This window comes from Danio rerio, chromosome 4 (genome assembly GCF_052040795.2).
Source record: "Danio rerio strain M-AB ecotype USA chromosome 4, GRCz13ab, whole genome shotgun sequence".
NCBI lineage: Eukaryota > Metazoa > Chordata > Actinopteri > Cypriniformes > Danionidae > Danio > Danio rerio.
Genome location: NC_141024.2, coordinates 72,142,923 through 72,161,857, shown reverse-complemented (window position 1 = coordinate 72,161,857; position 18,935 = coordinate 72,142,923). Strand labels below are relative to the sequence as shown.

The 18,935-nt window shown below is 38.4% G+C and overlaps 1 protein-coding gene and 1 long non-coding RNA gene across 6 annotated transcripts in view; one reads left to right on the top strand and one right to left on the bottom strand.

Annotated features, from left to right (window-relative positions):
• The first annotated feature begins 1,822 nt into the window (after positions 1 to 1,822).
• The window catches only part of ptprr (protein tyrosine phosphatase receptor type R), an 87,313-nt gene continuing 70,200 nt past the window's right edge, over positions 1,823 to 18,935 (top strand). For 2 of the 4 annotated variants that reach the window (XR_015484038.2, XM_087249925.2), the window contains exons 1-2: positions 1,823 to 2,047; positions 6,741 to 7,024. Coding sequence is in view for 3 of the 4 variants with exons in the window: in XM_087249925.2 (XP_087106051.2) it covers positions 1,987 to 2,047; positions 6,741 to 7,024 (345 nt within the window). In the remaining variant the exon portion in view is untranslated. Of the gene's footprint in view, positions 2,149 to 2,916; positions 3,001 to 6,740; positions 7,025 to 18,935 lie in introns of those variants that run through there. The other 2 variants (XM_087249926.2, XM_087249927.2) reach the window with 2 other exon arrangements.
• Positions 7,409 to 10,503, bottom strand: LOC148682550 (uncharacterized). 2 transcript variants are annotated; one of them, XR_015942839.1, is made up of 7 exons: positions 10,400 to 10,503; positions 10,166 to 10,295; positions 9,253 to 9,336; positions 9,078 to 9,132; positions 8,903 to 8,978; positions 8,652 to 8,828; positions 7,409 to 8,306 (listed from the first exon to the last, which is right to left on the bottom strand). It is a non-coding gene; the product is annotated as an uncharacterized LOC148682550 (long non-coding RNA). The 2 variants fall into 2 exon arrangements; XR_015942838.1 differs by having other exon boundaries at positions 10,166 to 10,503.

The following is an 18,935-nucleotide window of genomic DNA, read 5'->3' as shown; positions in this document are numbered from 1 at the left end:
TAGTTTCAGTGTTTCACGAAGCCTCGCTTTGCCCACCACTACAGAGAAGGTGACAAAAATCCAAAGTAACAAACAAACCAGGAACTCAAACAGATAAAACTCGAACTAGATCTTAACAAGAATAGCAGGATACAGACTGGAATCATGAACAAACATACCGATATAGACGAACGACGAACTGACAGAGGTGGAATGGTTGAATATAAAGTCCAGGTAATCAACGGGGAAACAGAGACAGCTGTGATTGCAATCAGTGTAGATGACAGACCGGGTGTGTGCATGAAAGAATGTATGGAAATGTAGTTCTAAGCCACTGTAGTTTGCTGGGAGTAGCTGGCGAACTACAGTGGCATCTTGTGGACAAAACACAGTCATGACAGTAGTACTTTGGGTAGGTCTATAGGCTATATACATGACAAAAGTCTTGTTGTCTTTCTAAGTTTTAGGAACAAACAAGACTTGACTTCTTGTTGATTATTTGCTATCAGAAGTGGCTAATATGAAAGGCAAAGGCCTCTAGATGACGCTTATTTGACCAAAATAAAATATGATCATGCCTTGATTTCGAATGATTTCATTAGGACAGTAAGGTCTGACTCTTGGACACTGAACAGAAATAATGTCCAGTATAGGATATAAAGTCATGGTGCAGTGGAGACAGAATGAATATTGTGTCTGACTCCATCATGAGCTTGGAGGACTGCATCCATACATCTCTGCAATGACTCAAATCAATTATTAATAAAGTCATGTGGAACGGCAAAGAAAGCGTTCATGCAGGACTCCCAGAGTTCATCAAGAGTCTTTAGATTCATCTTTAACGCCTCCTCTATCTTACCCCAGACATGCTCAATAATGTTCATGTCTGGTAACTGGGCTGGCCAATCCTGGAGCACTCTTTGCTTTCAGGAGCTTTGATGTGGAGGCTGAAGTATGAGCAGGAGCGCTATCCTGCTGGAGAATTTGCCCTCTCCTGTGGTTTGTAATGTAATGGGCAGCACAGATGACTTGATACCTCAGGCTGTTGATGTTGCAGATCTCTCGCACGCCCCAATACCGAATGTAACCCCAAACCATGATTGCTCCTTCACCAAACTTGACCGATTTCTGTAAGAATCTTTGCTCCATGTGGGTTCCAGTAGATCTTCTGCAGTATTTTTGGTGATTGGCATACAGTTCAACAGATGATTCATCTGAAAAAGCCACTTTTCCAAATGATCAACGAGAAGTCGAATTATTATGTGTTGCTCTTACAACTAGAATTGATGACAAGACTTTTGTCAGGTGTACAAAATGCACAGATAATACAAAGAAAAATGATAAATATACGGATTTATGTCATGTGAAATGCTACTTTCTTGTAGGTTTTTCTTTGTGACTGAGCTGATACAATCCAAATCTTGCACGTATTGGCAAAATGCCAGTCTGTAGTAGGCTGTTTTAAAATCTCCGTGCTTCCTGTAAAAGCTTTGCATGTGTGGTGCTTATGTTGGCAAGTATACATATTTTTCAGCTTATGTTTATCACCTCCTAGGCTCCTACTGGCTTTCTAGCTGTGCTTCACAAATGAATCATTCTCCCGAACCGGTTCGTAGATTCGAACTGAGTCGCTTTTGAACTGTCTGCGCTTTGATGAGGGCGAGTAAACAACTAAACAAACGGCACTGTTTCAAATATTACAATGAAAAACATTAATTAAAGGCACAATTAACCCAAGAGCTTAAAATAAAAAGCTGTTTTACTCTATAATTTGTTTAAATTACGTCAAGCATGAACTGAATCGATTCTTTGAAGTGATTCAGACCAAGCGAATCGATTCGCCAAAGGGTCTGTCAGCGCAGGAGAGATGCATCAGGGTGTGTGATCCTCAGCAGATGCAGAATTACTGTGTTAAACGTCCTCTGGTCGCTGTGTTTACCGTAGAGACGCCGCAGCCTCGATCTTCATGAAGCCATGATGTGTTTGCAGTGAATCCTAACGAGAGGCATGATGCTCGCGAACGCGGCGCTGCTCCTCATTTCTTCATTGATGCGGTTGCACGTCACAGGTGAGGCTGAAAACAATATCCACACCGTCTGGGTTTATTTCAATTCCAGCTGTTATTTAAAGCGTTGCTGTTGTGTTGAGTGGATCGGGCGTTCATGCAAGGTCTGACTGCGATTGATAACATGGGGAATATGGGATCATTTAAAGGCTGGAGGGGCTGAATAAAACCAGTTTAATGCATTTGAAATCAAATGATGACGAGAAAGACAGGGATTTAAGCCAATGGAAGTCTTATTAAGAGTAAAATGAACACTACCACACTTGAACTCATATTGGATACAGTGGAAAATACTGCTGTAGATGCACATTCACTGTGTGTGCGCGCGCACGCACTATACTGTGTTGAGCCTTCGCTGTACATGTTCATGAGGTATTTACATATTTACGGAATATCCTGTTTAGCATCTCAAGCATATTAATAGTTATTTTAGTATCTTGATTGTGTTTTCAATGTGTACAGTCGTTATAATTGATGTCATTCCATATAGTCTCACGTTAACGTTACACGTGAAACACAGCTGGTGTGAAACAAACATGAAGGGTAGACTTGGAAACACCATATATATGTTTATGAGTAAGTAATATGGTCTAAAATGTAAAAAAAAAATCATATTTATCGTTGGATATTAGCATCCATTTCCCTCATGATTATGATGCTAATGATATTCAAAATCTGATAGTCTTTCAGACATTTAATAAGAGTAGTTCACCCAAAAGCGAACATTCTTTCATCATTTACTCACCCTTTACTTATTTGACTATCTTTCTTCTGTTTAACACTAATAATTTGAAGAATGATGGAAACCTGTAACCATTGACTTCCATGGTGTTTGTTTATCCTACTATAATGGTTACAGGTTTTCAGCTTTTGTGTTCGGCCGGAAGTGTGTGCTAATAACGTGTACGTTTTCGTTGTTTTGTGAACTATATTAAGCCTACAGGCCGGACTAAAATGTAAGTGAGCAATTCCAGTGTTATGGATGTGACATTTGCAGTAAAAACTCAAAACATAATTTCACACAGAAAGTATATGTTGACATTATATCGAAACCGTTTATATTTTGCAAAACAGCTCACCACAGAGTTCTGGGAGCAGAAAAATATCAATATGTGAACATGTTTTATATTTTAAATGAGGAAAATAAACATGCGTTATGGATGTGACAAAAAAGGTTTGCGAATTGACAGTCGACAACAGATTATTTAGAAATTCTGACAGTTAAACTGCACAACTCAAAAGACACAATGCTCATCAAACAGGTATGAGTCGGCTCACTATCGAATTAAAATGATTGATTTTATTTTATTTGACATGTTTGCATTTATGAAGAAAAAGTGTCGTTATGGATGTGACACATTTCCGTTATGGATGTGACAGCTGTGAAATTGCCACTTGTGTGATTTTGGCAAAATAAATATAATAGTTTGAAATACTGACAGATACATTTACGAGTATTTTTAAAGTACTGTAAAATACTTGCTAACACAAAAAATGTAGAAACGGTTTGTCTATTTTGGTGAAAACTAAATTATTTTTATGGCAAGGTTGACATTTGCATGGAATTGCCCATGTCTGAATTGTTTAAACTGGAAGAAACTTACACTGACCTTTGTTTTGTACCAAGATGGACACCTGAAATGATCTGTTTATCACAAGGCGCAGTTATAAAAGTAGCTCAACAGTCCTAATTAAAGTAAAGATTCGCATGAAACATATGAAAATCAGTCATATTTGTTACACCAATCATCCAAAGTTTCATATGCAAAAACAAGAACAGTTGAAGTCAGAATTATTAGCCCCCCTAAATTGTCAGTTTATTTTCCCCCCGTTTTTTTGTGTAACGGAGAGCAGATTTTTTTTCAACACATTTCTAATCATAACAGTTTTAATAACTCGTTTCTAATAACTGATTTATTTTATCTTTGTCACGATGACAGTAAATAATATTAGAAAATATTCTTCAAGACACTTCTTAAAGTGACATTTTAAGGCTTAACTAGGTTAATTAGGTTAACTAGGCAGGTTAGGGTAATTTATTGTATAACGATGGTTTGCTCCGTAGACTATCGAGAAATATATAGCTTAAACGGGCGAATAATATTACCTTAAAATGGTGTTTAAAAAATTAAGAACTGCTTTCATTTTAGCCGAAATAAAACAAACAAGACTTTCTCCAGAAGAAAAAATATTATCAGACATACTGTGAACATTTCCTGAATCTGTTCAACATCGTTTGGGAAACATTTAAAAAAGAGAAACAATTTCAAAGGGGGGCGAATAATTCTGACTTCAATTTAAAAGAAATGAATGAATAAATAAATAAATAGACAAACCATATCCTACATAATGATAATAAAATAATAATAATGATGATCATAATAATGATAACTAATATTATTACTTTTTTTAATAAATAAATTACAACCATAAACACTTTCTGTATGAGATTTAGTTCAGATTATATAAAATGGAATATTCTCAATAATGTTTGTAAAGGAAACATAAATAGGTCTTACATGTGTGTCGTTTACATATATTTCAGTTAATATGGAAACGAGTGCTTGTTTTTACCAAACGCGGTCGAACTGAATAGCTGGGGGGGGATATGCCGCGCTCCAACTGTAGAGCGGGTGGGGTGGTGAGGGGGGTGGTTAGGGTGGGGATGTCGCGGGAAAACTGAAGACGGGGGGGGGGGGGGGGGGTCACTTAGCTAGGGCACTTCAGATCACTTTGGAAGGGCACTGCACAGGTTGAGCCCTATGTGTGCATGTGCCTGGCACTCACACAAAGACAACGCACGCAGTACAGCGCACCTGGTAAGCGACTCCCTTCAGATTCATCAACACGCATCATGTTCATCAAATTTGCTTAAACCAAAGAGCATTGAATTGCCAAGAGTCAAGAATCGACACTTAAGTGCGATTTGGGAAACAGCCACTAGATGGCTTGGCGGCCATTTTGGAATGAAAACTCCAATAGAACAACAGTATAATATAAGGCTGCGTCCGAAACCGCCTACTACTCAGTAGGTACTGCATTTCAATGTAAACGTACTACTCGGCCGTTAGAAAAGTACGTTCTATACAGTATGAATTTGAAAAGTATGAATGGAATTCGGACGTACTACATCCGCCATTTTGTCATGGTCATGTGACCTACCTGCGTCAGTTGCGTCGCTTTACTTCCATTCATGAATTCCCTCACGGGGCATTATGGGATAGCGCAGCATGCATGGGATGCGCACTCCGGAATCTCGCCGGAAGTAGTAAGTCATCCGGGTACGTCTCGCATACCGATTTTCCAATTCTATGAATTCGGACATACTACTCGGCTCGCATACTGATTTTAGCGTACTGTATAGTATGGAAGTATGCGGTTTCGGACGCAGCCTAAGTCTGTAAAATAAACTATTAAAAGTGCTGATGATTGTGATGGTACGTGTTGTATTGTCGTCTTTCAGGTTGTATCTCAGCTTTAATGCGCTTTTTGAATAAATAAATTAAAAACAAAGCAGCTGCTCGCCATCGTGACAGTAATGAGATCCAATGGACGGCCGATCGCCTTCACTTCAAAATGGCGGAATTCAGCTTTATTTGTATAGCGCTTTTACAATGTAGATTGAGGGCTTCTCAAACGTCTGAGCCCGCTACCCCTAAAATAACAACACCAGTGACTCGCGACCCCCTCTATGCTCGGAGGTGGTTATAAGTAGGGCCAGACGGATTCTGCGGACATTTTTTGTTATATCTGCGCAGACTTTTGGTAAAAATCTGGGCATTTATACGGAATGATTTTAGGAGTTTCATAACTGAAACCTTAATATAGGAAATTGAAAGGAAAACCTTTTTAACATGTATTTAATGTTTACAATGCAAATCCAAGTAGATTCACATTATTTGGTAAACAACCCTACAAGAAAATCCAGCTTAAACCAGCCTAGGCTGGTTGGCTGGTTTTAGCTGGTGGACCAGGCTGGTTTTAGAGGGGTTTTGGCCACTTCCAGGCTGGTTTCTAGCCATTTCCAGCCTGGTCTTAGCTGGTCAGGCTGGGAGATGACCAGCTAAAACCAGCTTGGCCAGCCTAGCCAGGCTGGGAGTCCAGCCAAAACCAGGCTGGTCAAGCTGGTTTTAGCTGGATTTAGCTGGTCATTTATCAGCCTGACCAGCTAAGACCAGCTGAAAACCAGCCTGGAAATGGCCAAAGCCCCTCTAAAACCAGGCTGTTCAACCAGCTAAAACCAGCCAACCAGCCTAGGCTGGTTTAAGCTGGATTTCTCAGCAAGGAAAGCAAATCTCTCATATAATATCTCTACTAAAAGACAGAACATAGTACTGTACAATCTGCATTGTGCATACATCAGATGAACATGTTCGTATTAGTCAATAATATTACTGTAATTAATTTAAAAACTAAATAAACGTAGATGTACACACATTTACTCAAGGAAATAAACCGAATTAAAGATGAGCTAAACATCTGCAGAATTCCGCGTGCAGATTCTGTGTGCCTAGTTATAACTAACGTGGTTCAAACGATGGATCTGCGACAGAGAAACTACGGTTTCTCGTCAGCACAGCGTTCATTTTCCAAACGATGCATCGTACGATGATAGTTCAGCCACTAGTTATGTCGTTGTTTGGGAAACGCACCCCAGTTTGGTGCTCCTGTGATGATATATGACTGTGTGTTTCAGGGGGCATCTCTTCAGACGATGATGTTTATCAGACTCCGCACCGGCGCCTGGCTAATGGAAAGGTTGGCTCCGTGTACCAGCAAATGGGCGCCCTCATTCGGGAAAAGGCTGTAGGATTTAAAGGGGAATTTCTTCCGGCTCGACCTCGCGGACGGGTGGCCAAGCTGATGCCCGGAGTGTTTCTTCAATCCCATTTCCAAAGGGCTCCACAGAGGCAGGCAGAGCTCCTGCGAAACACTGACCATGCGGAAAACAAGCAGCCTGCGCACCGTACGCTCACAATGGTGAGTGCCCACGCAAGATGCCAATCTGTTTTGATGCGTTGGCATTTTAAGCAGTGTGTGACGGAGGAAGTAGCTTTTTTTTTTTAGTGATTTGTGTGTTAGTAAATATACATGCACTCTCAGAAAAAAAGGTACAAAATTGTACCTTTTAGGGTACAAATGGCCCGTCACTGGGGTGGTACCCTTAAGGGTACAAATTTGTACCTCTATTTAAAGGTACAAAACTGTACCTTCTACATTTGTACCCTTTAAGGGACAATTTTGTACCCCCACCGAAGGTACAAAAATGTACCTTTTTATATTATATAGCATTTTCAGGGTACTGACCCAGGCATTTTGATCCATTGGTGACTGCATGCACAAATAAATAAATATTTTAGTTCGCAGATGTCCATTTTTATTTATTAATGTAGAAATATTTCATTACAACTCACAACTGAATGTGTCAAGAAATAAAATTACACAGTAAATATAAAGCAGACATGTAAAACAGTAAAAAGAACAATTTAGATAACAAATAAAAATTGTTCACTCACTGTACAGTATATAATCTACCCTTAATACAAAGACCACAAGAATACTGTTTAAGATTTATAAACACATTACACAGGCTACATCAAGTACTTCACTTTATAAAGTCCAAAGTATTTGTCTTTAGTCAGAATACTCAGTCATAATAAATAATTTGTCATCAACATTTTCTCTGTATTTCAGAATGAAGGCAAACTTTCTCTATAAATTGCTTCAACAGTGCAGAAAACTAAATACATCAGTAGCCTCTTCCTCAACATCAGTAGATTACTCCTCATCATCCACAAGTGGAGTTGTAATTTGTTGTAACACAATATGTGTTTATGCTTTTGATAAACATGACATGTAAAGCACTCATAACTGGAAAATGTTCTTTGATAGTCATTAGGACCACAAGTTATTTAAAAATTTGCTTTATGCATGAATGATAGCAGTGTGCTGGATTAACTTGATTGTGATTATCCCAAGAGCATGTAGAGAAACAAAAAACAAGGTTGATCACTTTGGTAACTGGAGTAGATCCAGGCTTGTCACCGTCCACCGTTCATTCAAAACATTCCACTGCAGAAACATCAAGGTGTTCTTCTAATAAGATGGATATGTCAAAAATGTATATTCGTCCACATCATTAGCCCGGCCAATCGCAATCCCATCAACTCTGAAGACTGCCGTGACTCGTCTTGTTAACACAGTTGTCCAGTCGGTGGCCTCCTCCTGTACTTGAACTGTTGGATGTGTTGAAGATGGTTCACTGTAAATGACAAAGCAATAATTACATTAATATCAGTCACTCTATCACTGATGAAGAGAAAATCAACATGCATAGAAAGTAAAATAATTAATATTCACTGATTTAAAAAAAAAAAAAAGTATCACAGATTAAAAGACTAATATAAATTTCATTCATTCATTCATTCAATTTCTTTTTGGCTTAGTCCCTTTATTAATCTGGGGTCGCCACAGTGGAATGAACCACCAACTTATCCAGCATATGTTTTATGCAGCAGATGCCCTTCTAGCTGCAACCCAGTATTACGAAACATCCAGACACACTTATTCACACACACATTTATACACTACAGACAAATAAGCTTACCAAATTTAGCTATAGCGCATGTCTTTAGACTTGTGGGGAAACCGGAGCACTTGGAGGAAACCCTCACGAACACTGGGAGAATATGCAAACTCCTCACACAAATGCCAACTGACCCAGCCGAGGCTTGAACCAGCGACCTTCTTGCTGTAAGGTGACAGCACTACCCACTGCGTCATCCTAATATAAGGAATATCAAGCATTATAAAATGCATTTATCACAGCATATACTAAACAGAAAACAACATACGCACCAGAGCACAACGAAATGTTGAAGTGTCTCGCTTAACAAGGCTGGCAACATGAGAAGTGCTGCTGTAAAATCAATTCCTGGAACATAAGATGTGGCATACAAACAAATATGAAGGAATCCATCCAAAGCTAGAATTTAATAATATTAATCAAGTGGAGAAAGTTTAGAAAGAGTACCTTAGAGTCAGGTCCATAGCATTCTTCAGTTGATCTCTCATCTTTTGATGAAAACCTAGAAAATAATTTTAAACATGTGGGTGTACATTTATTGTTGTTTGCAAGTAAAAACCTACAAATTTAAAATAGTATGTAAGCCATTAAAACCATGGTTTAGATAATGAGACATACTTACATCTTGTAACTGAGCCATGCTTTCATATGACATGCCTTTATTGGTCTGATGCTGTTAGGCTGCATTCTGTTGTTCAATCTTGTCCTGAAAGACAATTGGAAACTGCAAAAACTTCAGGAAAGCAATAAGATAAAGCAATAACTATTTATTTATTTTGAGATATTAATAAAATAGGTAAAATAGCTCAAGGTACCAGTTTCAGAACAGATAAGACAAATTATTACATTAAAGAACAAGTATAACTTAAAACGTCGATTTATACAACGTGGTATGTTAATAATTCTACATTTACATAAGTATAACGTTAAACAATAGTAAAGCACCAACAATTCTGGACATGAGAGTTTGTGGACACTCCTCAACATTAATGTAACTTAGACACTGAAACGAAGATATGTACAAGCATACACACGCCACGTTTGTAACTAGCCACGTTCACATAATCAGTCGCTTTGCCGGTGACAAAATTGTGATTTTTCTAAAATTACATTTCCTCGGTAAACCGTGGCTAGAAAATGACCTCAAAATATAAAACATTATCGATAATTACAAATTTCCAGTATTCATAACAAAAGGTTTTATATAAAGGTATATGAAGACTTTAGTTGCGCCAGCTCCGGGCTACACCGCACATTACGTTACTCACGGCCCGATTCCGGTGCACGGATACGGCAGCGTCGGCTCGCTTCTGCCGCCGCATCTGGCCCAAGTAACGATACAGCAGACGGACTCGGGCAGGCGAGAATCTAGCCGCAACTGGCCCAAGTGTATTTTGCTATCTGGGTTGCGATTATATTCCGCCGTGGTAACACTTATTAATAAAGCAGTTACGTAAGATATAAGGCGCGAATACTTAACGTAGGCGATAAAGGGAGCTTTTACACCGAGAAAACTAACAGCATATAGTACTCACCTTCTATAACGTTATGTCCCTCGGTGACTTCGATATCATATTGTATTAACTTCTTTAATAAGCTGCAGACATCTTAGCAAACTCCATCCTGCAGGCCAACGTAACGTCTTACACCAGCCAGCCCGGAGCACTTAAAGCGGGGGAAAGCCGAGACCCGAGAGTCAGACAAAATCAACAGAACACGGCTTCACATGTAAAAATGAGACTGAAAATATATCTTTAATACATTCTTACCTGAAAAGTGTGGACTCCAAAATAGACTTTTCTTTGAAAAGCGTGCAAAGTTCTGTGTAAACAGCCAGCATAGTCGACGGACCGCCTCAGTAACAAACACTACTATAACGACTCAACAAGCCAAATTCTTAAAGAGACAGCAACATCACCACCTGTATGAAGATGCTGTCACTCTGCATGGTTCTTATTATACATCCTATATACTATAGGGTCTTAAACAGTAAGCAAAGACCAGTATTTACGTTTTTAATGATTAAAATTACATTCAATTAAAATTAAATTATTAACGATTTTGAGAATTTTTAAAATTTAAATACATGAAAAAATTTTAATTATTAAAATATTTAATTCAATCAATTTATTTATTTATTATATTTATAAATTATGTATTTTAGTATTAATGTTTAGTATTAATGCATTTAAATTAGTGTTATATAGTGTCTTGGTCTTATCATGAGCTGAGGGTGCAATTTTGTTCCTATAGGGAAACAAAATATATAATTGTACCTTTAAAGGTTCCAAATTAATCCTTTACGGTACAATTTTGTATACAAATGTTCTATAAAAGGTACAAAAATGTACCTTTCAAACCTAAATCTGGACATTTGTACCTTTATAGCCCATTTGAGTGCAAAATTGTACCCCAAGGACCAATATGGGACCTTTAAAGGTACAATTATATATTTTGTTCCCTCTAGGAACAAAATTGTACCTTCACTGTACCTTTTTTTCTGAGAGTGTGGTTGGGCATGCTAAAATTGATGTTTCCCAGGGATGGATTGCAGCTGGAAGGGCATCTGCTGCATAAAACAGGCTGGATAAATTGGTGGTTCATTCCACTGTGTCGACCACGTTTTAATAAAGGGACTAAGCCGAAAATAAAATGAATGAATTAATATGCATGAAAAATCCAGCTTGAACCAGACTAGGCTGGTTGGCTGGTTTTAGCTGGTTGACCAGCCTGGTTTTAGAAGGGTTTTGGCCATTTCCAGGCTGGTTTTAGTTGGTCTGGCTAAAAAAAAGACCAGCTAAATCCAGCTAAAACCGGCTTGACCAGCCTGGTTTAAGCTGGACATAACTGGTTTTAGCTGGACTCCCAGCTTGGCTAGGCTGGTCAAGCTGGTTTTAGCTGGTCATCTCCCAGCCTGATTAGCTAAGACCAGGCTGGAAATGGCTGGAAACCAGACTGGAAATGGCTAAAACCCCTCTAAAACCAGCCTGGTCGACCAGCTAAAACCAGCCAAGGCTGGTTTAAGCTGGATTTTTCAGTAGGAATGGAGTCAAACACCTCTAGAATTCGCGTCCTGATTTTAAAGCAAAAATCTGAAAGCAAAGGGTGTCAGTCTGTCTGAAAGGTCTGATTAAAGGGTGATAAAATCATATACACACATGCTGCAGATCGTTAGTTTAACTAAATCTGTGTAATTGGTCTCTATAGAGTGGAGGAACTATGACGTCACCTTGTAGGCTAATCGGCTGCTAGCATAAAACTGGTTCCCTCGTGAAAATCCCTATGGGATTTCACCATTCCCGGCCACTAGACTTTTCCGACAGGGTATTTGAAGGTCATCGAGTGACAGAATGTTGTGGGACTGCTGTACAGCATGACGGTAAAACACGTACACGGTTATGAATCTATTATAACATGTGCTTGTTTGTTTTAAAAATTCATAATAATGACAAAAAAAGGCTCGTTTGTGTATTACATGATTTCCTTTTGCAGCCCTGCTGCTGTTGTGGCTGGTGTATTCTGGGAAATTTTCTTACCTCTTGGTTTCGAGTGTGATCCTGAAAAATCTCTGTTTGGAGGGCTAACTAGCCCTTCCCCTTAGCCCAACGCCTTCAAGCTAAAGAGAATTGGGACACCCCTACCCCTTCACGGGAGGGGCGGGGTAAGGGGAAGGGCTAGGTAGAATTGGGATTGGGCCTTTATTTATTGCACTTCTCTGCAATATGGATATTGCATATACTATTTTCGTGATATTGACAATTTTTCGATTATGTACATTTTTTGATTTCGATTATATTATGCAGCCCTAACCTCTACATTCCGCTTGTTAAGTGTGACGGGCTGCCGGGTCCAAGCGCTCTATAAGACTGAATGGGAAGACTGATCAAATGTTAATAATAAATGTTTACAAAGCGATGTAATACTTTCGAAAATCACAATCGCAATATATATATATATATATATATATATATATATAAAAAAATATAAATATATATATATATATATATATATATATATATATATATATTAATATATATATATAAATATAAATAAATAAATATATATATATATATATATATATGTATATATATATATATTAATATATATATATAAATAAATAAATATATATATATATATATATATATATATATATATATATATATATATATATATATATATATATATATATATATATATATATTGCGATCGTGATTTTCAAAAGTATTACATCGCTTTGTAAACATTTATTATTAACATTTGATCAGTCTTCCCATTCAGTCTCATAGAGCGCTTGGACCCGGCAGCCCGTCACACTTAACAAGCAATATATTAATATATATATATATAAATAAATAAATAAATAAATATATATATATATATATATATATATATATATATATATATATATATATATATATATATATATATATATATATATATATATATTTATATATATAATATATTGGATATGAGGCAATATCCATGGCCAGAAAGTGATAATTTTTTTATAAATTGTAAAAAGTTTTGGTATTTGTGATACCAGAAACCGACGTGTACACTATGATTTTATATCAAAATCACTTTAATGTGTAATATGACCTAAAAATGTTCATAAACAAATATTTTCTCAATTCAAATGAGTAGCGACTTGGACCCGGAAACAGTATTCCATACGTCACGACTTAACAAGCGGATACTAAATTTTGCCATGTAGAAAATGGCGGCTTTGTGTGAACGTGGTATAAGATTAGGCATGGATTTAACTATAACCGTAATTGAACCACATTTTGGTTAAACGTCACATTACAAACAAACGGATAAATAAATACATAAATAAATAAGAGATGCAAATAACCGATTATATCGGATGCATTTTGGGGGGATGTTTTGATTTTTGAGCTTTTTCGACTGGTATTTGAGTGAAGCTGTGTTAAAACTTTTTAAAATTTAAAATAAATCTCTGATGTCCCTAGAGTGTGTGTGTGAAGTTTCAGCTTAAAATACCACACAGATAATGTTTTCTAACTCTCTGAAACTGACCATTTTATAGACGAACTACCGGTTTGTAAACATTCAGGATGCGCGCGCAGCGAGGTGGCAGAAAAAAAAACGGGAGCGCTAGGGAATGACATCCGACGCGGTACAGAGTTCGTTGTTGTCTCAGAAATAAGTTACATTAATTAAATATTAAATATATATAATTTACATAATTCCTTCAGCGTATTATAACAGCTCGTCACCAAGTGATAAGCACATTTATACAGCAAAATTAACGTTAAAGTGAGCGGCGTTCGTCTGACAGGTCCATTTGCGATAGCACCCTCCCAATAGATGTTGTATACGACGAAATGGCAAATATTCAAGTATCATTAAAACTCCAATTGTTTTACAAGAGAGAAGTTAAAGGCCTACAAGTCTTTGGATGCCGACAATTTAGTTCTGTGTGGTCATGTGTAGAAATAATGCTCCATGATGACCAGATTTTAAACTCTGTAGTGCTAAAAACCGAGGTTCTGCCTAGCCAAAGACAAGAAGACGGAGCTATACACTCCCTGGTAATCCTCAACAAGCAAAACAACTGCATTCTGACAGCCAACTGCTCCTGTACGGCAGGATATGTGAACTTACATGTTACATTTTGTTCTGAGCATTTAGCGTCCGCAGTTTAATTCCCTATATTTAACTGTTTTCGCTGAAATCATTGCTGCAATCGAAAACGAGTGATGTGTGTGATTCAGCATAGCGTGAACTAACCTGATATGAACTGAGAACTGCAGAGTCCAGCTTTTTTAATTAGGTCCTCATTTCATTCAGCTCCCTTTTTGCCATAGACGTCTGCCGTTGGCATTAAAGCAGTGTGGTGTACGCTAAAAGTTACGTTTTCTATTTTCGGATTTGACATGACATGTTTGCTTTTGCGGAAACCCGTGTGACGTCATGTGTGACGTGGGTTGGTAATTCCTCTACATGCTTTGATCTTAAATGTGCCATTTTGGTGACTGACGCTTCAAATTCAAAATGAGATGGTGCTCCTTTTGAACGAGTGCGGAGCTACAAATGCCCGTGCATCAGCATAATGGCGGATTCAAAAACAAGACTAATGTTATCTCCCAGTGAAAAACTGAAGTGTCTCAGCAGAAGGCAGTCTGTGGAGATGGTGGATGGCTGTTTATGCTAACGAGGGAGAGATTTTCACTAGTGGGCGGGGCTTTTTCCCCCTCTGATGACACGTACAGCCGGAGAACACCAATCAAAGTGTTTCTGCAGACTGTTTTTATCAAGTCTGAATGTAAACAATGGAATTAATCCATGTTCACCATTAGAGGCTGGTTATATTCACACACTGCTGATACACAACTGTGTTTAAACCCCTTATAATAGGGATTTTCTCCCTTTAATCAAGAACGTCAAGGTCTAAGCACTACTAGAAAGACACCTTTTGAAGATTTGACCAGAAGCAGCACCTCTCAGAAACATTTTGGCATTGAATTAAACAGGGAATATTTGGACTAACTGTGTAGAGTATGTGTTTTATGGTGGCGGGAGATGAACTCTCTCACCCTCAGAGCCAATTACACTAATGCACCTGATGCCAGACCTCTGGAAGCCTCCACACTCCCACGAGCCGTCCACAATCAATCACAGCGCGCATATATCACCACTTCAGCGCACTGCGTTTATATATTTATTTAAGGCGAAGCTTAATACGGGATGTGCTCTGAGCACAAAAGGTCATCGCAATTTACCTGTCGAAACGAACGCAGGTTTCAGAACTTAATCAGCGCGGGCGGTAATTAAAGGCCACGTCAAAATCAACAGCAATTTTGAAGAGCTCTTCCCTACGCCCTAATCACTCCCAAAAGTGCAGATCGAGAGCTGTGAAGTGAAGACAGAGGACCAAAGTGAGCATTTCCATAGCGAATGCGTCACATCTCTTTGAAAGTACAAACATATATGTACACGAGGAAAACAAAATGATGATGATACTTCAAGGTCTTATGATCAGAACGGTTCCTTTGTGGAGGAAGCCGAACACTGTTTACATTATTAACTTTAATCCCTGGCAAATGGTTGAGTTTGTGGAGGTCTGGAATGCGAGAGGTAATGAGGTGTGCGTGGGCTCAATGCAAGCAGAACTTATTTGTGAATGTTTCGTAACATCAGAGTTATGGGGTGAATAGACTTGCAGTGGAGTGCAGATTAACTAATTCATCAACCACCAAACCATTTTGTGTTAAATGGACGTCTAATATTTAATTCAATTCGATTCACCTTTATTTGTATAGCGCTTTTACAATGGAGATTGTGTCAAAGCAGCTTCACATAGAATATTATAGTAAATTGAAACATTGTCAGTTCAGTTTTCAGAGTGTAAGTTCAGCTCAGTGTGGTTTATTAATCAATACTGAGAGTCCAAACACTGAAGAGTAATTCCGTCAATGCGCAGCTCTTCAGATCCCGAAGCATGCAAGCCAGTGGCGACAGCGGCGAGGAAAAAACTTCAGCAATTGGCGAAAGTGATTAATTAAAAAACCTCAAGAGAAACCAGGTTTAGATGGGCACGACCAATTCTTCTCCGGCCAAACGTCTTAGTCTAGGCGTGGGAGGCTGGAAGCTGGACCTCAGCGAAGACTCGTCTGTCCCTGGAGCATCACAGGAATCAGTCACATGCTCTCCACTCCTCCATGACCACCACAGCAGCTGCTCAGGATACGGCCTGGTCCAGGATTATGGAAACCTTGGGATCATCTCGTCGCTGGTCTTGGATTACATCAGTGGCACTGCATAGTCTCTGAAGGCCTCGGGATGAGTATCCCCAGGTGGAAATAGAGAATGAAGAGAATAATTAGCGTAGCTGCTGTTCAAAGCTTATATAAACAAGATGCGTGGAGCACATTCATGCATCGTACAGCTATGTGATGCACTGAGTGCATGGTTTACTAAACAGATAGGTCTTTAATGTAGTTTTGAATTGGTAGAAAGTGTCTGAGCCTCGGACACTATCTGGAAGGCTATTCCAGAGTTTAGGAGCCATAAATGAGAAGGCTCGACCTCCTTTACTTGACTTTGCTGTTCGAGGTACTACCAGAAGCCCTGAGTTTTGGGATCTTAAAGAGCGGGTTGAATGTAGTGAGACAGAAGGTTGGTTAGATAAACAGGAGCTCGATTATTTAAAGCTTTATAGTAGAGCTGCACGATTCTGGCTAAAATGAGAATCGCAATTTTTTTTGCTTAAAATAAAGATCACGATTTTCTCACGATTCTGTAGATGTAAAATAAAGGTATGGTAAAAACAAACATATGGCAACATCGATAATAATAATATTATGTGTAGGTCTACCGGTTTTTATAAATAATTATATTCTACTTATAACAATTATGATGTTGTATTAATATGTTAGAGATGTATGCTTGCAATCTGTCATATTAGACAAATTTATTCACTGGTAAAATCAGTAATTTGCCATTATCAAATTAAATTCAATAATATAGAGGCTAGAGTAGTTAAACTGACGTTGTAAACATTTATTTTCACGCACAACTCATGAACTCATTTCATGGGTTCGCTATGAAAGATAATACATATCAAATGCTTGCCGTAATCATAGCTCTAAAATGTGATATGATCATTTAAATGAAATGCACACTTTCGGTTTCATTTTGACTGCTAAGTGCTTGTTCATACTTCGCGCGCGGCTCCCAAACGATCACTCTGTGCCACAAACTAAATATTATTTACAACTTTATTACCTGTTACTCGCAACATATGCAGGTTCTGTTCACTGAAGTAGATTAAGTTCGCTAAGATTAATATCGCTAAGTTAAGAAGTATGCTGTCCATCTCAGATGCAGAAAAGCTAGTCCATGCTTTTATGACCTCTAGGCTGGATTACTGTAATGCTCTGTTTGCTGGCTGCCCAGCATCCTCTATTAACAAACTTCAGCTAGTACAAACTGCAGCTGCCAGAGTTCTTACCAGGTCTAGAAAATATGATCATATCACCCTAATGTTATCCTCCTTACACTGGCTGCCTGTTAAGTTTCGTATTGAATTTAAATTATTACTTCTCACCAATAAAGTAGAGCTGCACAATTAAGCGTTAAAAGATCGCGATCTCGATTCGACCCCCTATAGACGATCTTAATCCAGCATTTCTACGATTCTGCCAATCATATTTTCAAGTTCAAAAGAGAAGAAAAGGCGGCTGCACGAGTCTTTTCATTGTTTCACATACGTTGCTCAGTGACATTGACACCTCCAAATGATGTTGAATGAGTCACATACTGTAATTATAAGGTATAATTCGCCTAAAAATGTCATTTATGTCTTCATATAATGATGTTTTCGCCGCCGGGAAATCACACGTGACGCGAGCTGCTGACCGTGAGCTGTTATCACAAAGAAGCGCGCGCGTCTATCATTAAGTAGACTCGTAGACTCGTGCAGCCGCCTTTTCTTCTCTCCTGAACTTGAAAATATGATTGGCAGAATCGTAGAAATGCTGGATTAAGATCATCTAGGGGGTCGAATTGATCTTTTTAACTATTAATTGTGCAGCTCTACTTTATAGGTAAGAAAGCAATATTTTAAATTCAATTCGAAACTTAACAGGCAGCCAGCGTAAGAGGATAAAATTGGGGTGATATGATCATATTTTCTAGACCTGGTAAGAACTCTGGCAGCTGCAGTTTGTACTAGCGGAAGTTTGTTAATAGAGGATGCTGGGCAGCCAGCAAACAGAGCATTACAGTAATCCAGCCTAGAGGTCATAAAAGCATGGACTAGCTTTTCTGCATCTGAGATGGACAGCATACTTCGTAACTTAGCGATATTTGTCAGATGAAAGAAGGCAGTTTTGGTAACATGGGATATATGATTTTCAAAAGTTAAATTGCTGTCTAATATGACACCCAGATCTTTTATAGTAGCGCTAACGCTAACTTTGTATCCCTCTAATTGCAGGTTGAGTTGCGAGATCTGCTGTGTATAGGATTTAGGTGTCTAAATAGATGGCTAATAAAGTGGGATTGCACAGTTGCAATGTAGTATGGTAGTGTCGTGGCTCCAAAACACTGGAATCGTAGTATCGTCATTACTGGTCCTTCTGCAATAGATAACGTTGCGTGTGGAGAAGTCACTAAAATGCTCACGTTTGTGCAGCAATAGACCATCGGTTTATTTCTGTCCCTGTCAATATGATTTTATAGCTACAACAACTACGACAATCTCTTTAAAAGAACGACTCACAAAGCAGGCCCGAAGCTACAGGGGGGCAAAAGGGGGCATTGCCCCCTCAGAAAAAA